Here is a 15,537-nt window from a genome sequence, read left to right as displayed (position 1 = left end):
TTTGCTTGTCTCTTACCCAATCAATGGACATCTACTTTGTTTCCAGTTCTTTTCTAATATAAAAAGTACTACCAGAACAAAGAATCTTAGTGTATTTGAAGACTTCATAGTGTCAGTGACTTTGTTCAAATATGTAACACACAGTGGAAGCTGTGGATCAAATTATATGGACATTTTAGTCATTTTATTTTAATATTTCTGAATTGCTTTCCATAGTGATTGTACCAATTCCCACCTCCAGCAACAGTGAATCAATGAGCCTTTCTACAACCTCTCCAACATGGACTATTTCCGATCTTTGTTATTAATGCCAGCTTACTGGATGTTATCATGAAACCTCCATGTCATCTTGATTTTAATTTCTCTTATTAGTGTTTTGGAACATTCTTTCATTTTTCGATTTTGGAATTTCTATTTGTCTAGAACTTTTGCCTTTCTTTTGTAAACTGTGTTTAGCATAGTGCCTGGCACAAAGTAGGTGTAATTTTATAGTTTATATCTATATTATTCCCTGCCAAGTCAAGGTGTTTACAATTTTCCCTATACTGTACTACACAGAGTAGAACTGCTATAGTTCAAGATCTGAAAAACTGAAAGGAACTTTTTTTTTTAGGCAATTGGGGTTAAGTGACCTGCCCAGGGTCACACAGCTCGTAAGTGTCAAGTGCTTGGTCGGGGCCAGATTTGAACTCAGGTCCTCCTGACTTCAGGGCCAGCACTCTATCCACTGTGCCACCTAGCTGCCTCTGAAAGGAACTTTCATATTTACTGTTAGTGTATCAGTATATATTAAACACCTATCACATGTCCAAGATTGGTGTCAGGAAATATAAACCGTGAGGAATCTGACAAATAACCTTGAAAGAGGCAGTGCAATATAATAGAAAGAATGTTTGATCTTGGTTAAGCCCAGACTTAGGTTTCAATCCTGCCCTTGACACTTAACAGTTGTGTGACTTTGGGCAAATTACTTAATCTCTCTAGATCGCAATTTCCTCATCTGTAAAATAGAGAGCGTAACATTTCTAATAAAGTGCCAGACATGTGAGCTGTTATTATGCCACAAGAATAGAATCAGGATCAAGTGGTTGATAAATGAAAGGGGAAACGTAAGTACTAGAAATCAAGTGGCAACGGTTGGATGCACCATGGCAAAAAGAAAGGGGCAGAGTCCAAGGAGGAAGCCATGGCTAGCATCTCAGGAGACAGCATGACATAGCACAAAAATCCCTTCTGTGGGAGCCTGAGGAACTGAGTTCTATTCTTGGTTCTGCCATTAAATTGCTGTGTGACTGGGAACCCGTCATTTTACTTCTGAAAGCCTCCATTTTCTCCTCTATAAAATGGATATAACAATACTTTCACTTCCTAGCTCCGAGGGTTATTGCTGAAGAAAGTGATTTGTGAAACTTAAAGAACCATAGAAATGATAGCTTTTATTATGTCTGGAAATCTAGTCAGGAGTGAATAGGCAGTAAGCTATGAGTAAGCAGACTAGCCAGAAAGAGTCAGCTAAATGGCATCATAGATAGAGTATGAGCATGAAGTCAGGAAGACCCAAGTTCAAATTCTACCTCAGACGATTACTAGGTGTGTGACCCTGGGCAAGTCACTTAACCTCTTTTTGCCTTAGTTTCCTCACCCGTAAAATAGGGATGCTAACAATAGCACCTACCTGCCAAGGTTGTTGTGAGGATCAAATCAAATAATATTTGTTAAGTGCTTGGCATAGACTCTGACACATAGAATGTGATATATAAATGCAAACTATTATTATTATTATCATCATCAGACTGATTTTTGCATCTAATGATCCAAACTAGGAATAGAGCAAGAAAGATTGAAGAAGAGATGAAAAGCAAAAAGGGAAGCTCTGTATAAGCTTCTGACACTTACTTGCTATGTAAATAGGCAAATTCTCTAACTAACCTCTCCAAACTTTTGTTTCTTTATTTGTAAAATGAAGTTAAAAATATCTATAGCACTTGACTTATGAGCTTATTGGCTCACAAATCTAACAATGTATGCAAAATCCTTTAAAATTTAAAGGACCAAGTGTGTGTCTTATTATTATTATTATACCTACCACCACCACCACCACCTGCTGCTGCTGTTGCTGCTACTGTTATTATGGTTAATGTGTTCTGAAAGATAAGAAGAGACAATCATCTTGAATCTTACTAACAACTATGGGACTCTGGAATGGAGGTGTACTGGTAAATGTTTAACAACTGGATTTCTGGGAAAAAACGTATACATACATATGCATATTTACTATTATATTTATGTGTGTAGATATACTTAGACATACATATACACATAACAGAATTTTAAGTTGAACCTGGATTATTAACATTTTATTCATCAATTTAAGTCTAGGAAACCCAATAAAATTATAAATTAGTACCTAGTTTGTGGTGTTTACTGATTTTGGAGGTGTAAATAGTCACACTGAAAATTTAACAATGAACTCTTACAAGCCAATGAAAGTTGACTCCAGCACATGCCTAATCTGGGGTCGTGTTTCCAATTGTAGTTTCCCAAATGTGTCCATAGCTACTCTGGGCCCTATGAAGTACTGTACAATATAATATTCAAATACAGAAACCATAGGTCTTGAAAAAAAAAGTAGGTTACATACAAATGAGCCATTCATAGCTTTAGAGTAGTAATACTGAATATCACTGATCCAAGCCTAAGTATTGGCCTGAGACAAATCATTGGTCTCAAATGAAGAGAGAGCAAATTAAATTTCTTCACAGGTTCCCATCCTGAGAGCGGGCCAGTTTTATTTTCATAGCTATATTAAAAGGTTTCTTAGCACTGGGTCACTGCATTAAATCTCTTTAAGGAATCCAATCTCTCTCTCTCTCTCTCTCTCTCTCTCTCTCTCTCTCTCTCTCTCTCTCTCAATCTCTCAAGTAAATATTAATTAAAACATCTGACCAAGGGCATGTTTACTCCTCTATTTCAGATAGTGGCTCAGGCGGTTTTGTTCATGTGCATGAACACAGCAGGAATCTTCATTAGCTACCTGTCAGACAGAGCCCAACGTCAAGCTTTCCTGGAAACTCGAGATGTGTGGAAGCAAGGTTGAGGCTAGAAACGGAGAATCAAAGACAGGTACCAAATGGGAAAAGCATATATTAAAATTACTGTATTGTTTTTACTTCTGTTCTATGATGTTTTCCCCAGCTTCCTTTGAAAACCAACTCAAGCTTCAGTAATCAATTCCAAAGTTTCCTTTTGTTACAAGATTCTCCGCACCACCCATTCCCACCCCCAACCCCACCTTTTCTGATGGAATGTAAACTCCTTAAGCTTAGGAACTATAATAAAAGTTGAATGAATGAAGAAATGAATATGATTGCATATTTTTAAATAGAGCTATTGTTAATTAATTTTAGCTGACAAGTTTTATTCTCTGTTGCCTTTTATGCTTTACTAAAGGTTCATATTACTGAGTAACAGAATTAGAGATGGAAGTAACTTTAGAACATGGAATGTCAGGGATGGAAGGGCCCTTAGAACAAAGAATGTTAGATATGTAAAGGAGATCCAGAGAGCTGAAAAAAACTTGTCTAATGGAATAAAGTTAGGGCAAGACTAGGATTAGATCGTAAGCCTTTGACTTTCTAGAACAATACTTATTCCACTGACTTGTGCTTCTTTATTTGTAAAAATAAGATGTAGTGATTGTATTTTGATGAGAGAAGTTATGGTCTCTCATTGTGTTGAAAATGCAAGGTATATATATTCCTGATCTTACTACTTACCTTCTAAGGGACTACGAACCAGCAATTGATCCCCTATATCATGTCAAAGTTGCTCTAAAGTGGAAGCTGAGGGCTGTGAAAGGTCACTAAGCCCTTGGGCACACATTTGGGCCCCACAAGCCCGTTCTGACATTCAGGGGAGATGACTTTCCATCCTTGATTGGAGAAATATTGTTTTGTGAGTGACAGGAAAAATATTGGATTCGTTACAGTTCGTTACTGACTAAATGGTGTCTCTGTTGCACAAGCCCAAGTCTTTCACTCAAGGTCTGGCCTACCTCATCAGGAATTTTTTAGTTGATGACCTTTCTTTTCTTCAAAAGATAGGATTGTAAAATAATAAGATTGATTTTGTAAAAAAAAAAATATCCATACAGAAAAAAGTATCCTTCCCACCACAATGTTACCTCCTTGAAAATATTTCTGAAGCTCCTGTTTTATGATTATATTCAGGGCTAGCATATGAGACCAAATGACAAAGTAGATATTACTTTACATTATAGTAGCACTAATCTTTTTAATTGAAAACATAAACACACACACACAAAAAGAAAACATAAACACACCAATTTGGCTATTTCTAAAAATCAGTTCCATCCCCACATGATAAATATTTGCCACAGGTTGCAAAGGCAGTTCCCAAAGAGGAGCCACTAAAAGCTTTTGAGCAACGGAAATAAAATCAGAATAAGAATATTAAAGGGGAAGATGGAAGAAGGTCAGTTCTAAGCAACTAAAGGTGTTGGAACCTGAAAATCAGGAATATCTGAATTCAAGTTGGTTTCAGACATTTACTAACTGTGTGATATTCAGCAAGTCATTTAACCTCTGACTTCCTCAGTTTACTTATCTGTAAAATATGGATAATAGCATTTACCTCCCAGAGTTGTTGGGAGGATAAAATGAGATTTTATTTATAAAGCACTTTACAAACCTCAAAGTACTACATAAATGCTGGCTTATTATTGTTACTATTATTATTAATTTCAATGTTCAAAAATTACAGTCATTCAATTTTGAACCTGGACTTAAAGATCCTTTAATCTAACCCTTTGATAAAACTGATGGCCAGAGAGTATAAGAAATGGCATCAATCCTATTATATTATAATCACACTTCTTATATTTAGTTATGTGGCTTACCTATGAATATTTCAACACTTCAAGGATATATTACTTCCCTAGTGTGATTGCTTCTTCCATTCATGCTGCAGATGGGAGGCAGTTTGAACGATGGAAAGAGAACTGGCTTTAGAATCAAAGAAGTAGGTTTCAGTTCCCACCTTTGATGATGACTACCTGTGTGACCTTGGTCAAGTTTCTCAACCTCCTTGGGTCTCAGTTACCTCATTAGCAAAAATGAGAAAATTGAACTAAGTGGTCTCTGAAATCCCTTGCAGTGTTACTATGATCCTGTGGTTTTCATTAGGTACTAAGGCTGGAAAAAAATACATATATGTATGTGTGTATATATGTATATGTATGTATATATGTAAATATGTAGTATATATGTATATTTATGTATGTATATAGATATAGGTATATGTATACATATACATATACAGATACACATACACATACACATACACATACACATACACATACACATACACATACACATACACATACACATACACACACACACATACACATACACATACACATATACATACACATACACATACACATACACATACACATACACATACACATACACATACACATACACATACACATACACACACACACACACACATACACATACACATACACATACACATACAGATACAGATACAGATACAGATACATATACATCTTCTGGTGTCCAGTCCTATGATGATGAGCCTTTCTGAATTTGGGTAGCCTTTTCTTCAAATGAGATGGCAAGGAGAAAATTTATCGTGTCACATAATCAGTGTTTTTACAGCTTGATGTGGGGCCTGTGAGAACTTGGGTTTTGCTTGAAAATAGCCATTTACAATCCATGATGATCTCCATGTTGATGGAACAAATTTGAGTAGGGTTATCTATAACTTTTTTTTTACAGGTTTACATCTTTTATTTTATTAGTACATGGACCTCTCACTATCAAAACTTCTAATAATGCAGGCCAGCAAATCACTTACAATTTAGAGTTTGCAGAGTGCCTTGGTACACTGAAGGTTTAAAGACTTGTTTATGACCATTAACTAGTTTGTGTTAGAGGCAGGATTTGAATCTAGGCCATTCAGAGGTTTACTTTGGCTCTCCAGTTTACTAAACAGTTAAATTCAACATTCCTACTTCTGCTAAACTTGATCATGTACCTTAATAGTTCAATGTATCTATGTTCTCATAAAGTGATACTCTGTCCATCAGTTTCTCTTCATTTCCTACTCCTTTTTACTTTTCCATCAGGCCCATGGGAACCTTGTCATACTGCAAGATCAAATCAGCCCTTCTAAATCATTTTTAATGAGAGAAATGCAAATTCAAACAACTCGGAGGTTCATACCTATCAGATTGGCTAACATGACAGAAAAAGGAAAATAACAAGTGTTGGCAGGGTGTAGAGAAATTGGGACACGCATGTGTTGTTTGGTGGAGTTGTGAACAGATCCAACCATTCTAGAGAGTATTCTGGAACTATGCCCAAATGGCTATAAAATCATGCGTTCCTTTTGGCCCAGTAATACCACTGCTAGGCCTATATTTTAAAGAGATTAAAGAAAAAGGGAAATGACCTTTATGTATAAAAATATTTATAGCTGCTCTTTTTGTGGTGGCAAAGAATTTTAAATTAAAGGGATGCCCATCAACTAAGGAATGGCTAAACAAGTTGTAGTAAATGATTGTGATGGAATTGTTGTTGTTCAATTGTGCCTGATTCTACATAACCCGTTTTCAGGTTTTCTTGCCAAAGATACTGGACCAGATACTGGACTGGTTTGCCATTTCCTTCTCTAGCTCATTTTGCAGAGGAGGAACTGAGGACAACAGGGTTAAGTGACTTGCCCAGTGTCATATAGCTAGTACATGTCAAGGCTGGATTTGAACTCATGAAGTTGAGTCTTCCTGATTCCAAGTCCAGCGTTTTCTACATACCACCTAGATACCTGGATGAAATACTATTGTGCTATAAGAAATCATAAGAAGGATGCTTTCAGAAAAACCTAGAAAGACTTACATGAAATAAAAAAGTGAAGGAAGCATAACCAGAAGAATGCTGTACAAAGTAACATGAATATTCTACGATTATCAACTGTGAATGTTTCAGCTGTTCTCAGCAATACAGTGATCTAAGACAATTCCAAAGAACTTTTGATGAAAAATGTTACCTACCTCCAGAGAAAGAACTTGAGTTTGCATGCAAATTGAAGCATTTTTTATTTATTTTTCATCAACTCTTTTTTTTTTTTGGTCTGTGCTCTTTTCCCAACATGACTAATAGGGAAATATGTTTTTTCATGACTACACATGTAAAACCTATATCAATTTCCATGCCTCCACAATGAGGGGGGAGGGGAGTAAGGGGGGAAGAGAATTTGGAACTCAAATTTTCAGAAATGAATGTTAAAAATTATTTTACATGTAATTGGAAAAAATATTTTTTAAAAAGATCAAATCTGCCTTGCCATTTCCACTTCATCAGGACCCTCTGCATTGGAGACTTCTCCAAATGGAGGATAAAGTGGAGAACTTTTCCACCAGGCTGTATTCCTTTGCTGTTTGCATCTCCACCACTCACAGCTCCTGGCAAATACTAGGTGCTTAATAAATGTTAATTAACTGGCTGACAGTGCAGATTGCAACCCATTCATGGCTTTTCGTAATGTAATATTCTTGTCAATATGTTTCCATTAATATTTCATAAAGAATCTATTCAGCATGCTGTAGGCTTCCTCAGAAGCTTTTAATATTTAATGGATAATATTTCAGGTCAATATGGCTACTTGAACAGAGGCAGGCAGCCCAACTTCCACACCTAATACAGCAAAATTCTAAATAATACCATCAGATGAAAATATAATTTTAAAAATCCAATGAGAAATTACAATTAGTGAATTAATCTACCCCCATACTTCCCCCTAACTGAGCCTTAAAGCTACAACCAGTATGGAAGAGAACCTATCACAAAAGCTAGTTTCAGTTCAGGCAAACAAGACAGAAGCCCCTCAAGAATCTAGTCACCTATTGTTGCAAAAAGAATGAATCAAGAGATCCCACAGAAAAATGCTAGTGTTCAGTTACCCAGAGCACTCACTTCAGAAACCCCTATCAGAAGCCATGAACAGTAAGGGTACAATAGTGCTCAGATTGGGACATCTTAGGTCCTGGGGCTCTAAAGTCCTTTTCACTGTCTCTTGAGATGTCATGGAGGGCTCCAAAAGTATAGAGCTCTGAACTTCAAAGATCTAGGAGAGTCTAAAACCTAGAAGAACTTTTAAATGCAAGATAGAATTTAGCACAGGAACTCAGGTGACACAGGTCTAGGATAAATCAGAGACAAATCCCCAAAAAATACAGCAGAAAGTGCAGTCTGGCCTTGCCATAAAGCTCCAGTTCAGGAACAAAGGTTAAATATATGTATAAATAGAAGAAGACACTTAACTTCTGTAGACAATTATAGACAATTACTATAGATCTAGAGAGAAGCAAAAATCCAACTACAATTACAAGAAGTCTAAAGGAATAAAACCCAAAATGGATTGCCCACAAGGACTATACAAATACTAGAAGAAACTAAGGAAGAGACTTTTAAAAAGTGAAATAAATCTTTGGTATAAAGAATATCTTACAGCAGAAAATGGTAAACTTTACTCAAGTAATAAACTCTCTGAAAATTAAAATAGACTAAACAGAAATTACTTCAAAAGAAACAAAAAGAAATATGAGGACAAAATTAAAAGTTTGAAAAATAGAATAAAAGGTAAGGTATTTGCTATCAAAAAACAACTTAGTGGAATACAGTTCAAAGGGAAAGAATTTGAAAAGTATTATATTCTCTTAAAACTGTGAAGGAGGAGGAGGAGGAGGAGGAGGAGAAGGATCATACAAGACTCACAAGTCCAAACTGATTAGAACCAGGGGGCAAAGTGAAGATTTTTTTAAAAATCCACTGATAAACTCCTGAAAGAAATCCTAAAAGGACAACTCCCAGGAATGTCAGTCAAGATCAAGAGCTTCCAGACCAAAGAAACATACTACAAGCAGGCAGAAAGAATTCAAGCATCAAGCAACAGCAGTTATGATCACATAAAATGTGGCAACTTCTACTAGAGATGAGAAGAAATCATAAATTATGATATTCCCCAAATCGGATGATATAAGTTTACAAGCAAGAATAATTGACTTTGAAAAGCTGAGTATAATCCTACCAGGGGGATTAATCTTTGATGTAATAGATATTCCTGATTAAAAGACCAGAACTGAGAAGGAAATTTGAAACACAAGCACAAAAACTGAAAAGAAACCTAAAAAGGTAAATTAATTTGAACAACCAGAAGGGATATATGATGAAATTTACAATAGAAGGAAGAAGAAACAAGTATCCCTTCAGAACATCACTGTCTTCAAAGGGTTGATAGTGTTAATTAAATAAGATAAATGGAGGAAGGGGAGGTTTAAGGGGATCGTTTCTGTTTTAAAAGTTTTAAGAGAGTAAAGAAAAGGGAGAGTAAAAGGAACATAATTGGGGCAGCTAGGTGGTGCAGTGGATAGAGCTCTGGCCTTGGAGTCAGGAGGACCTGAGTTCAAATCCAGCCTCAGACACTTGATACTTACTAGCTACGTGACCCTGGGCAAGTCACTTAACCCTGATTGTCTCACCAAAAAAGAAAAAAAAAGAAACATAATAAAAATCCATGCAATATCATACACAAACAGGAACATTTAGAGAACCTCACATCCATCTGGGAATCCCTCTTCCACCTGGATTGAATGCAAAATATTTTCCGTAGCATTTGTCTCCCTATTTTATGTTAATGATAAAAAGTGTCATTTCCATAATACTTTAAAATTTACAAAGGACCTTACCGTAGTTACCTCATTTGAGCTTCACAAGAACCCTATGAGATGGGTACTACAGTTATTGTTTTGCAAATGAGGAAATTGATGCTCAATGAGGCTAAGTAAGTTACTCTTGGTCACACAGCGAGTAAGCATGCAAGGGCTCAAATTCAAGTCATTTCTTATTCCAAGACCAAGGCTTTCTTACTGCATGTGATGCTGTCTGAAGATGCTTGAAGTTACATATATTTGTAAATATCAAGAAATTCTGTGTGATCTTAAGATATACATGAGAGACAGCTTATTGGAGAAGAGACTTTATGAGAGATCCCTTATCTTTACTATTATGAAGTTTGCATATTTTAAGTAGATGCTTGAGGCATTCTATATTCTGCTTAAGCTGCGCAGTCACTGCAACCACACAGAGTGGCTGAATATCACTTTTGTGATGAACTATATATAGTGGGCATCTTCTGTGCCATTATGTCCCACCTGGCTGTCTCAGTGACTGCCTTGTTGAATGAGACCATAGTGCTGGCCATTCTACAGAGACTTAGCTTGGAGGATCTCGCAAGGATCTTTCTTTTTGCTTTTTGGCGAAGCAATCAGGGTTAAATGACTTGACAAAGGTCATACAGCTAGTAAGTGTGAAGTGTCTGAGGTTGGATTTGAACTCAGGTCCCCCTGAACTGCAAGGCCAAAGCTCTATTCACTGTGCCACCTAGCTGCCCCTTTCAAGGATCTTAATAGTCTCCATCCTTATCATTGACACTCCAGCAGCATTGTAGTGATTCACCTATGACAGGTCCAGATGCAGAGTTAGGACCTAATTAGTGTGAATAATGATCTCCACATGTATTCACATCCACACTTTTCTAAGTTATAATTATGTAAAATGTAGTAACTGGTTCCAGACCAATGGAAATATGTAGTGCGAATTAAAGTAATATGAACCCTTAATGAGATAAATCTTTCGCACTAATCAGGACCTAATTGTACTTCAAAATCTGATTCTCTATATGCCTTGAGTCCCTTTGTACCAAACTGGTCCTGTGAGGTCTACTCTGTTCAGGAAAAACTTTCTTCTTTTTGTTATTACTGATGGCCCTTCCAAAGCAGTGATTTGATTGGATCATTGTAGCAAGTCAAAGATGAATTGAGAAAGTAATTTGGGGAGTTTATAATAATGTAAGAATAAACTTCTCTTCTCCAAATTCTACCTTTCTGTAACTCAGCTTTCAGTAACCATCCGTCCAAAATGGTTACTGAAGCATCATTCAAACATTTACCACACTGCTCCCATATGTCAACAAAAACCTTTCTCAGTTCTAAAAATGTTTACTGTTAAATACAAAAAATTGGTTCTATTAACTTTTTAAAGGAAAATATTATATTTTGTAATAATTTTAATAATCTTATGCAGTATTTTAAATTTATGAAAGTTTCATAATTTAGTCCAGTTCTCACTTCCATATGATTTACATCTCTACTCATCACAATGTCTCTGAAACTACTGGGATTCTGAGACCAAGAAAAGCTTGCAGTATGCAAAAGAAAGACTAATTTATTAATGATATACAAAAATACCTCATAGTAGATGCAAAAGCATAAAATATATTAAGATATTACACATTTGCAACATATCAACTTTTACCTGAACATTAACATAGGAAAATGGTTAAAATATCTTTTTGGAACTTCCCACAAGTACATTTGAAATGTTTTGAGTAAAAATAAAAATATTGAACAAAACAATGGAAATGATTTAATGTTGTGTCTTGTCCTAAGTTGATTTGTTTCAAATTAACAAATAATAAGCACAGTTGGGTTTTGAATTCTTTATATATCTGAATCAATTGTTTCTATGAAGTTGTGACAAACACTATTTCCTTCTGGTATTTTCTTCAAGAATACCCTTGATATGTGTATAATCATTTTCAAATAGATTTTACAGAGATGAGGAAGCAAGTGCATAGATCAGTAGTTCCCAAAGTCTTTTTCATCGCCTCTTTCGCTAATAATATTATATAGTATCTTTTCCTTTCTTTTTGGAATCTTCTCTTTGAAACGTCTTGAAAAATCAGTCACGGGGACCTTTAAAATTGTATTTCAGTATGGCTTTCTTCTCTCCACATTTGGTGGTTTAGAATTAACTCTTCCTTACATACTTTTCTTGAGTGCCTTTAATACTTCTTCAGATAGTCTAATGAGCATTGAAAAATTAAAAGTACACTTTGGTGACTTTTATTATGTTAGAGATATGAGATTATTCCACTGTAAGACTTGTTCCATTTCACATCTATTTATTGTCTGTCTATAACCACTACCTTGGGCTACTTTCACATTCTAGATCTATGTGTAGGAATCAGATCTTAGTTGGGTTTGCATCAAGACATGGCCAAAACCCACTATACCCATGAAATAATCCTTCTTGTTATCCTTGGACACAAAATAAAATAAAAACAATAAACTCCTTTATTTATTTCTCTGATGGGAACTTGTGATCCATCTTTCCATTTTTATTACAACTTTTTATTTCTTTGTTTAGAGGAACCTGTCAAATATGGATGTTTCAACTTTTTTGGAACACCAAACTCCAGTCATTGATCAGTAGATATGATGATGACATTTATAGTATTAACAGTCAAATTAATGTTCATAGATATTCTGAAAGCTTTGTGATTCCTCACATTGTCACTTCCCTTCTCTACTACTCTATCACCTTCACTGCAGAATCAGAAGAGATCCACAAAGGACTGCAGGCCATTTTGCACTTTTATCGAATGGGCTTTCATGGCCAAAACATTCATCATGTGGTGATCCACTTTCTGGTAACGACCCTCTCTGAATATACAAAGGCCAGTCCTCTGACAACACATATGATTCATTGCAGCAATTGTGATTTTTTTTCACATCAATAGCAAAATGAAATTTCTTCACAGCGCTGTCAAAATGTGTTTCCTTATGGTAAATTCTGGAGAGCTAACATAGCAGTGGATCAGATAAGATGGCATGGTATTGTAGATAGATAAATTACTTTGGTATCAAGAAGACCTGAGTTCAAACCCCACTTATATGCTAACTGGGCAAGATGTATGACAGTGGCCCAAGTAATTCTGTAAGAATTCAAGTTGGAAACAAGATACCTATTTTGGTAGAGGAAATTCCTCACTTGGTGCTCCAGTTTAAAAAGAAATAGTAAGTCAGGCAGAATTCAGCTAGGTAGGACTTAATATCAACTTCATATTACCCTAGGTACAAAGGAATTCACTTGGTTAGCAGATTCTAAGTGGAATTTACAGTATCTAGCATTTCATATATATTTGCAGCATTGACATAAAAGACCTTAGGAGCAAAAAGACACAAAACCTTTTTGTATTTTTGCTATAACTTTCCTGAATAGACCTTAGGGGGAAAAGTTTAAAGAAAAAAAAGATTTTAAGATCCTAGTCCCATGATAGTATAAAAGATTCCCTATATCAGTTAAATGTGTAATTACAGAATTTAGAATTAGAAGGCATCACAGTGAATGTTGAGGCCAGCCCATGCATGAAGAGGAATTACCTCTATCATACAGACATTTGCTTGAATACCTCTGATGAAGAGGAACTCACTACCTTGAGAAGCAACTCATTTGACTTTTATGTAGCTCTAATTAGGAAAAGGTTTCCTTACATCAAATCTAAACTGAACTTGGTGCAACTGCTATCCATTAATTTTATTTCTGCCCTCTGGGACACAGCAGAACAAGTTTATTCTCTTCCCTGTAACACTCTTTCAGATACTTCAATGCAATTGCCACTACCCACTCAAGTCTTCTCCAGACTGAACATCCAAGTTTCTTAAACATATCACCATATGCCATTAATTGGAAGTCCTTCATCATCCTAAATATCCTCCTCTGAACGCTTCATGTTGTGTGTGTCCATCTATCTATCTATCTAACTATCTATCTATCTACCTATTTCTTTGTCTATAATCTATATGTATCTGTCATCTCTATATTTATCTCTGTCTTACCTTTATCTCTTTCTTATCCATATCTCTATCTATCTGTGTGTATTTTGCAAGGTATCCCAAAAGTGTGTGTGTTTATATACAGAACTGAAAATTGCACTAAGAATTTGGGGACATTGTGTGTATGTATATGTGTATTACACACAGGGTCTATGTATGTGTCTATACACATATGTAGTGTACACATACACAATATACATACAATGGTTGAGCATGTGTGCACATACATGTATGCAAGTATGTGAATGCATATATGTGCATAGGTATGTACTAGTATGTGTATGAGTGTGTAGGCACACACTCATACACACAGTATCCCAAAATTCATAATGTGGCTTTGAGCTTTAATACCTCAAAACTAAACAAAGGCTTTTGAAACACACTGTACGTGTATCAAGACCACACAAAAACACACATATAGACTATTTTTCTTTTTGTATGTTCAGCACCTGGCATACTTCCCAGCACATAGTAGGTGCTTAAGAAAGGCTTGTTGATTGGTTGTTATGCCCAGTATTCTCTGAATAGTATAAAAAGAATCAATGCCAGCCGAGCTTGTCAGTGTCTCTGTGGGAGTTGGGCCAAGTCGGAGAAGGATACTGCAGTTATAATGTATTCATCTGCTCCTGATACTTTGTGTCAGAATGAGATGCACCAGGAATGCTTTGTTTGGGATTTTTAGCCTTTTTCACGAGTTTTAAAGGAGAGAATTGAGACACAGAAAACACATGTTTTTTATCACCTTCATGTCTGGATATCTGATGACTTCCAGTGGTCTGCTAGGCAACACTAATGTAACAGTATCCTATCAAATGATACCTTTCAGTTTGCATGTTGATATATGTTGGGGATAAATATGTAGTGACGGGGGAGAATACTACTACCTCCACTACTACTAGGAATCTCCCACCTCCAATCCCCAACCCCAGCTCACATTTCTATAGCATTTTCATCATGACAATACCTGTCGGAGGAAAAAACACTCTGATACAGCAGAAAACAAAACCAAACCAAAGGGATGGCTCTCCCCCTAGGTATGCCCCAATGGTTCTGAAGAGTGGTGAAACAAAATATCCAGGGATCTCATTCTCATAGGTAATGCCACCTTACAACAAGACCAATTGAGCATAACAGTATAGGCAACATGCTGCAGGAGAAGGAGAAATGGATTTCAAGTCAGAAGACTGGGATTCAAATCCAAACCTCATCACTTATTTGAACTGTCAAACTTGGGCAATTTACTTCCCTTCACTTGGCTTCATTTTCTCATTTTTAAAATGAGGGGATTGGTATGATGATTCCTAAAATCTCTTCTAATATAACAATCTATGAGCTGATAGCTTCATGTCCCCGTTATTGCATTTACAATGTAATCTTGGAGTTTCTTAACCACTCTGAGATTTAGTTTCATCTGTAAAATGGGGATAAATAATATCTATACTACTTACTTCATTGTTGGGGATGAGTCACTGTCAAGCTCAAATTTGATCACATATACACTATAGGGAGAGAAGATATCACATAGTGGGCAGAATTGGTCTCAGAACCAGGAAGACCTGTGTTCAAGTTCAGTTTTCATTGAATTCTAGCTCTGTGACCCTGCACAAGTCAGTTGCTCAGTTCTCTAGGCAACTCTCTAAGACTGTTAGATGCAGAAGGGGTGCCAACTTTCATTGGTAGAGGAAGTTTCCTCATCTGGGAATTCCCTATACTAATGAAACCTTAGCCTTAGACTCTATCCTTAGGTAACATGTTAC

General features: G+C 36.1%; 1 protein-coding gene across 1 annotated transcript in view; it reads left to right on the top strand.

Annotated features, from left to right (window-relative positions):
• Positions 1 to 15,537, top strand: part of ADCY8 (adenylate cyclase 8) — a 361,487-nt gene that overhangs the window by 64,800 nt on the left and 281,150 nt on the right. The window contains 2 exon segments of the mRNA XM_020997906.2: positions 2,975 to 3,071; positions 3,074 to 3,123. Coding sequence (XP_020853565.1) covers positions 2,975 to 3,071; positions 3,074 to 3,123 — 147 coding nt within the window.

This window comes from Phascolarctos cinereus, unplaced genomic scaffold, assembly GCF_003287225.1.
Source record: "Phascolarctos cinereus isolate Bilbo 61053 unplaced genomic scaffold, phaCin_HiC Scaffold_4;HRSCAF=312, whole genome shotgun sequence".
Lineage (NCBI taxonomy): Eukaryota > Metazoa > Chordata > Mammalia > Diprotodontia > Phascolarctidae > Phascolarctos > Phascolarctos cinereus.
This window is presented reverse-complemented; position numbering and strand designations above follow the sequence as displayed.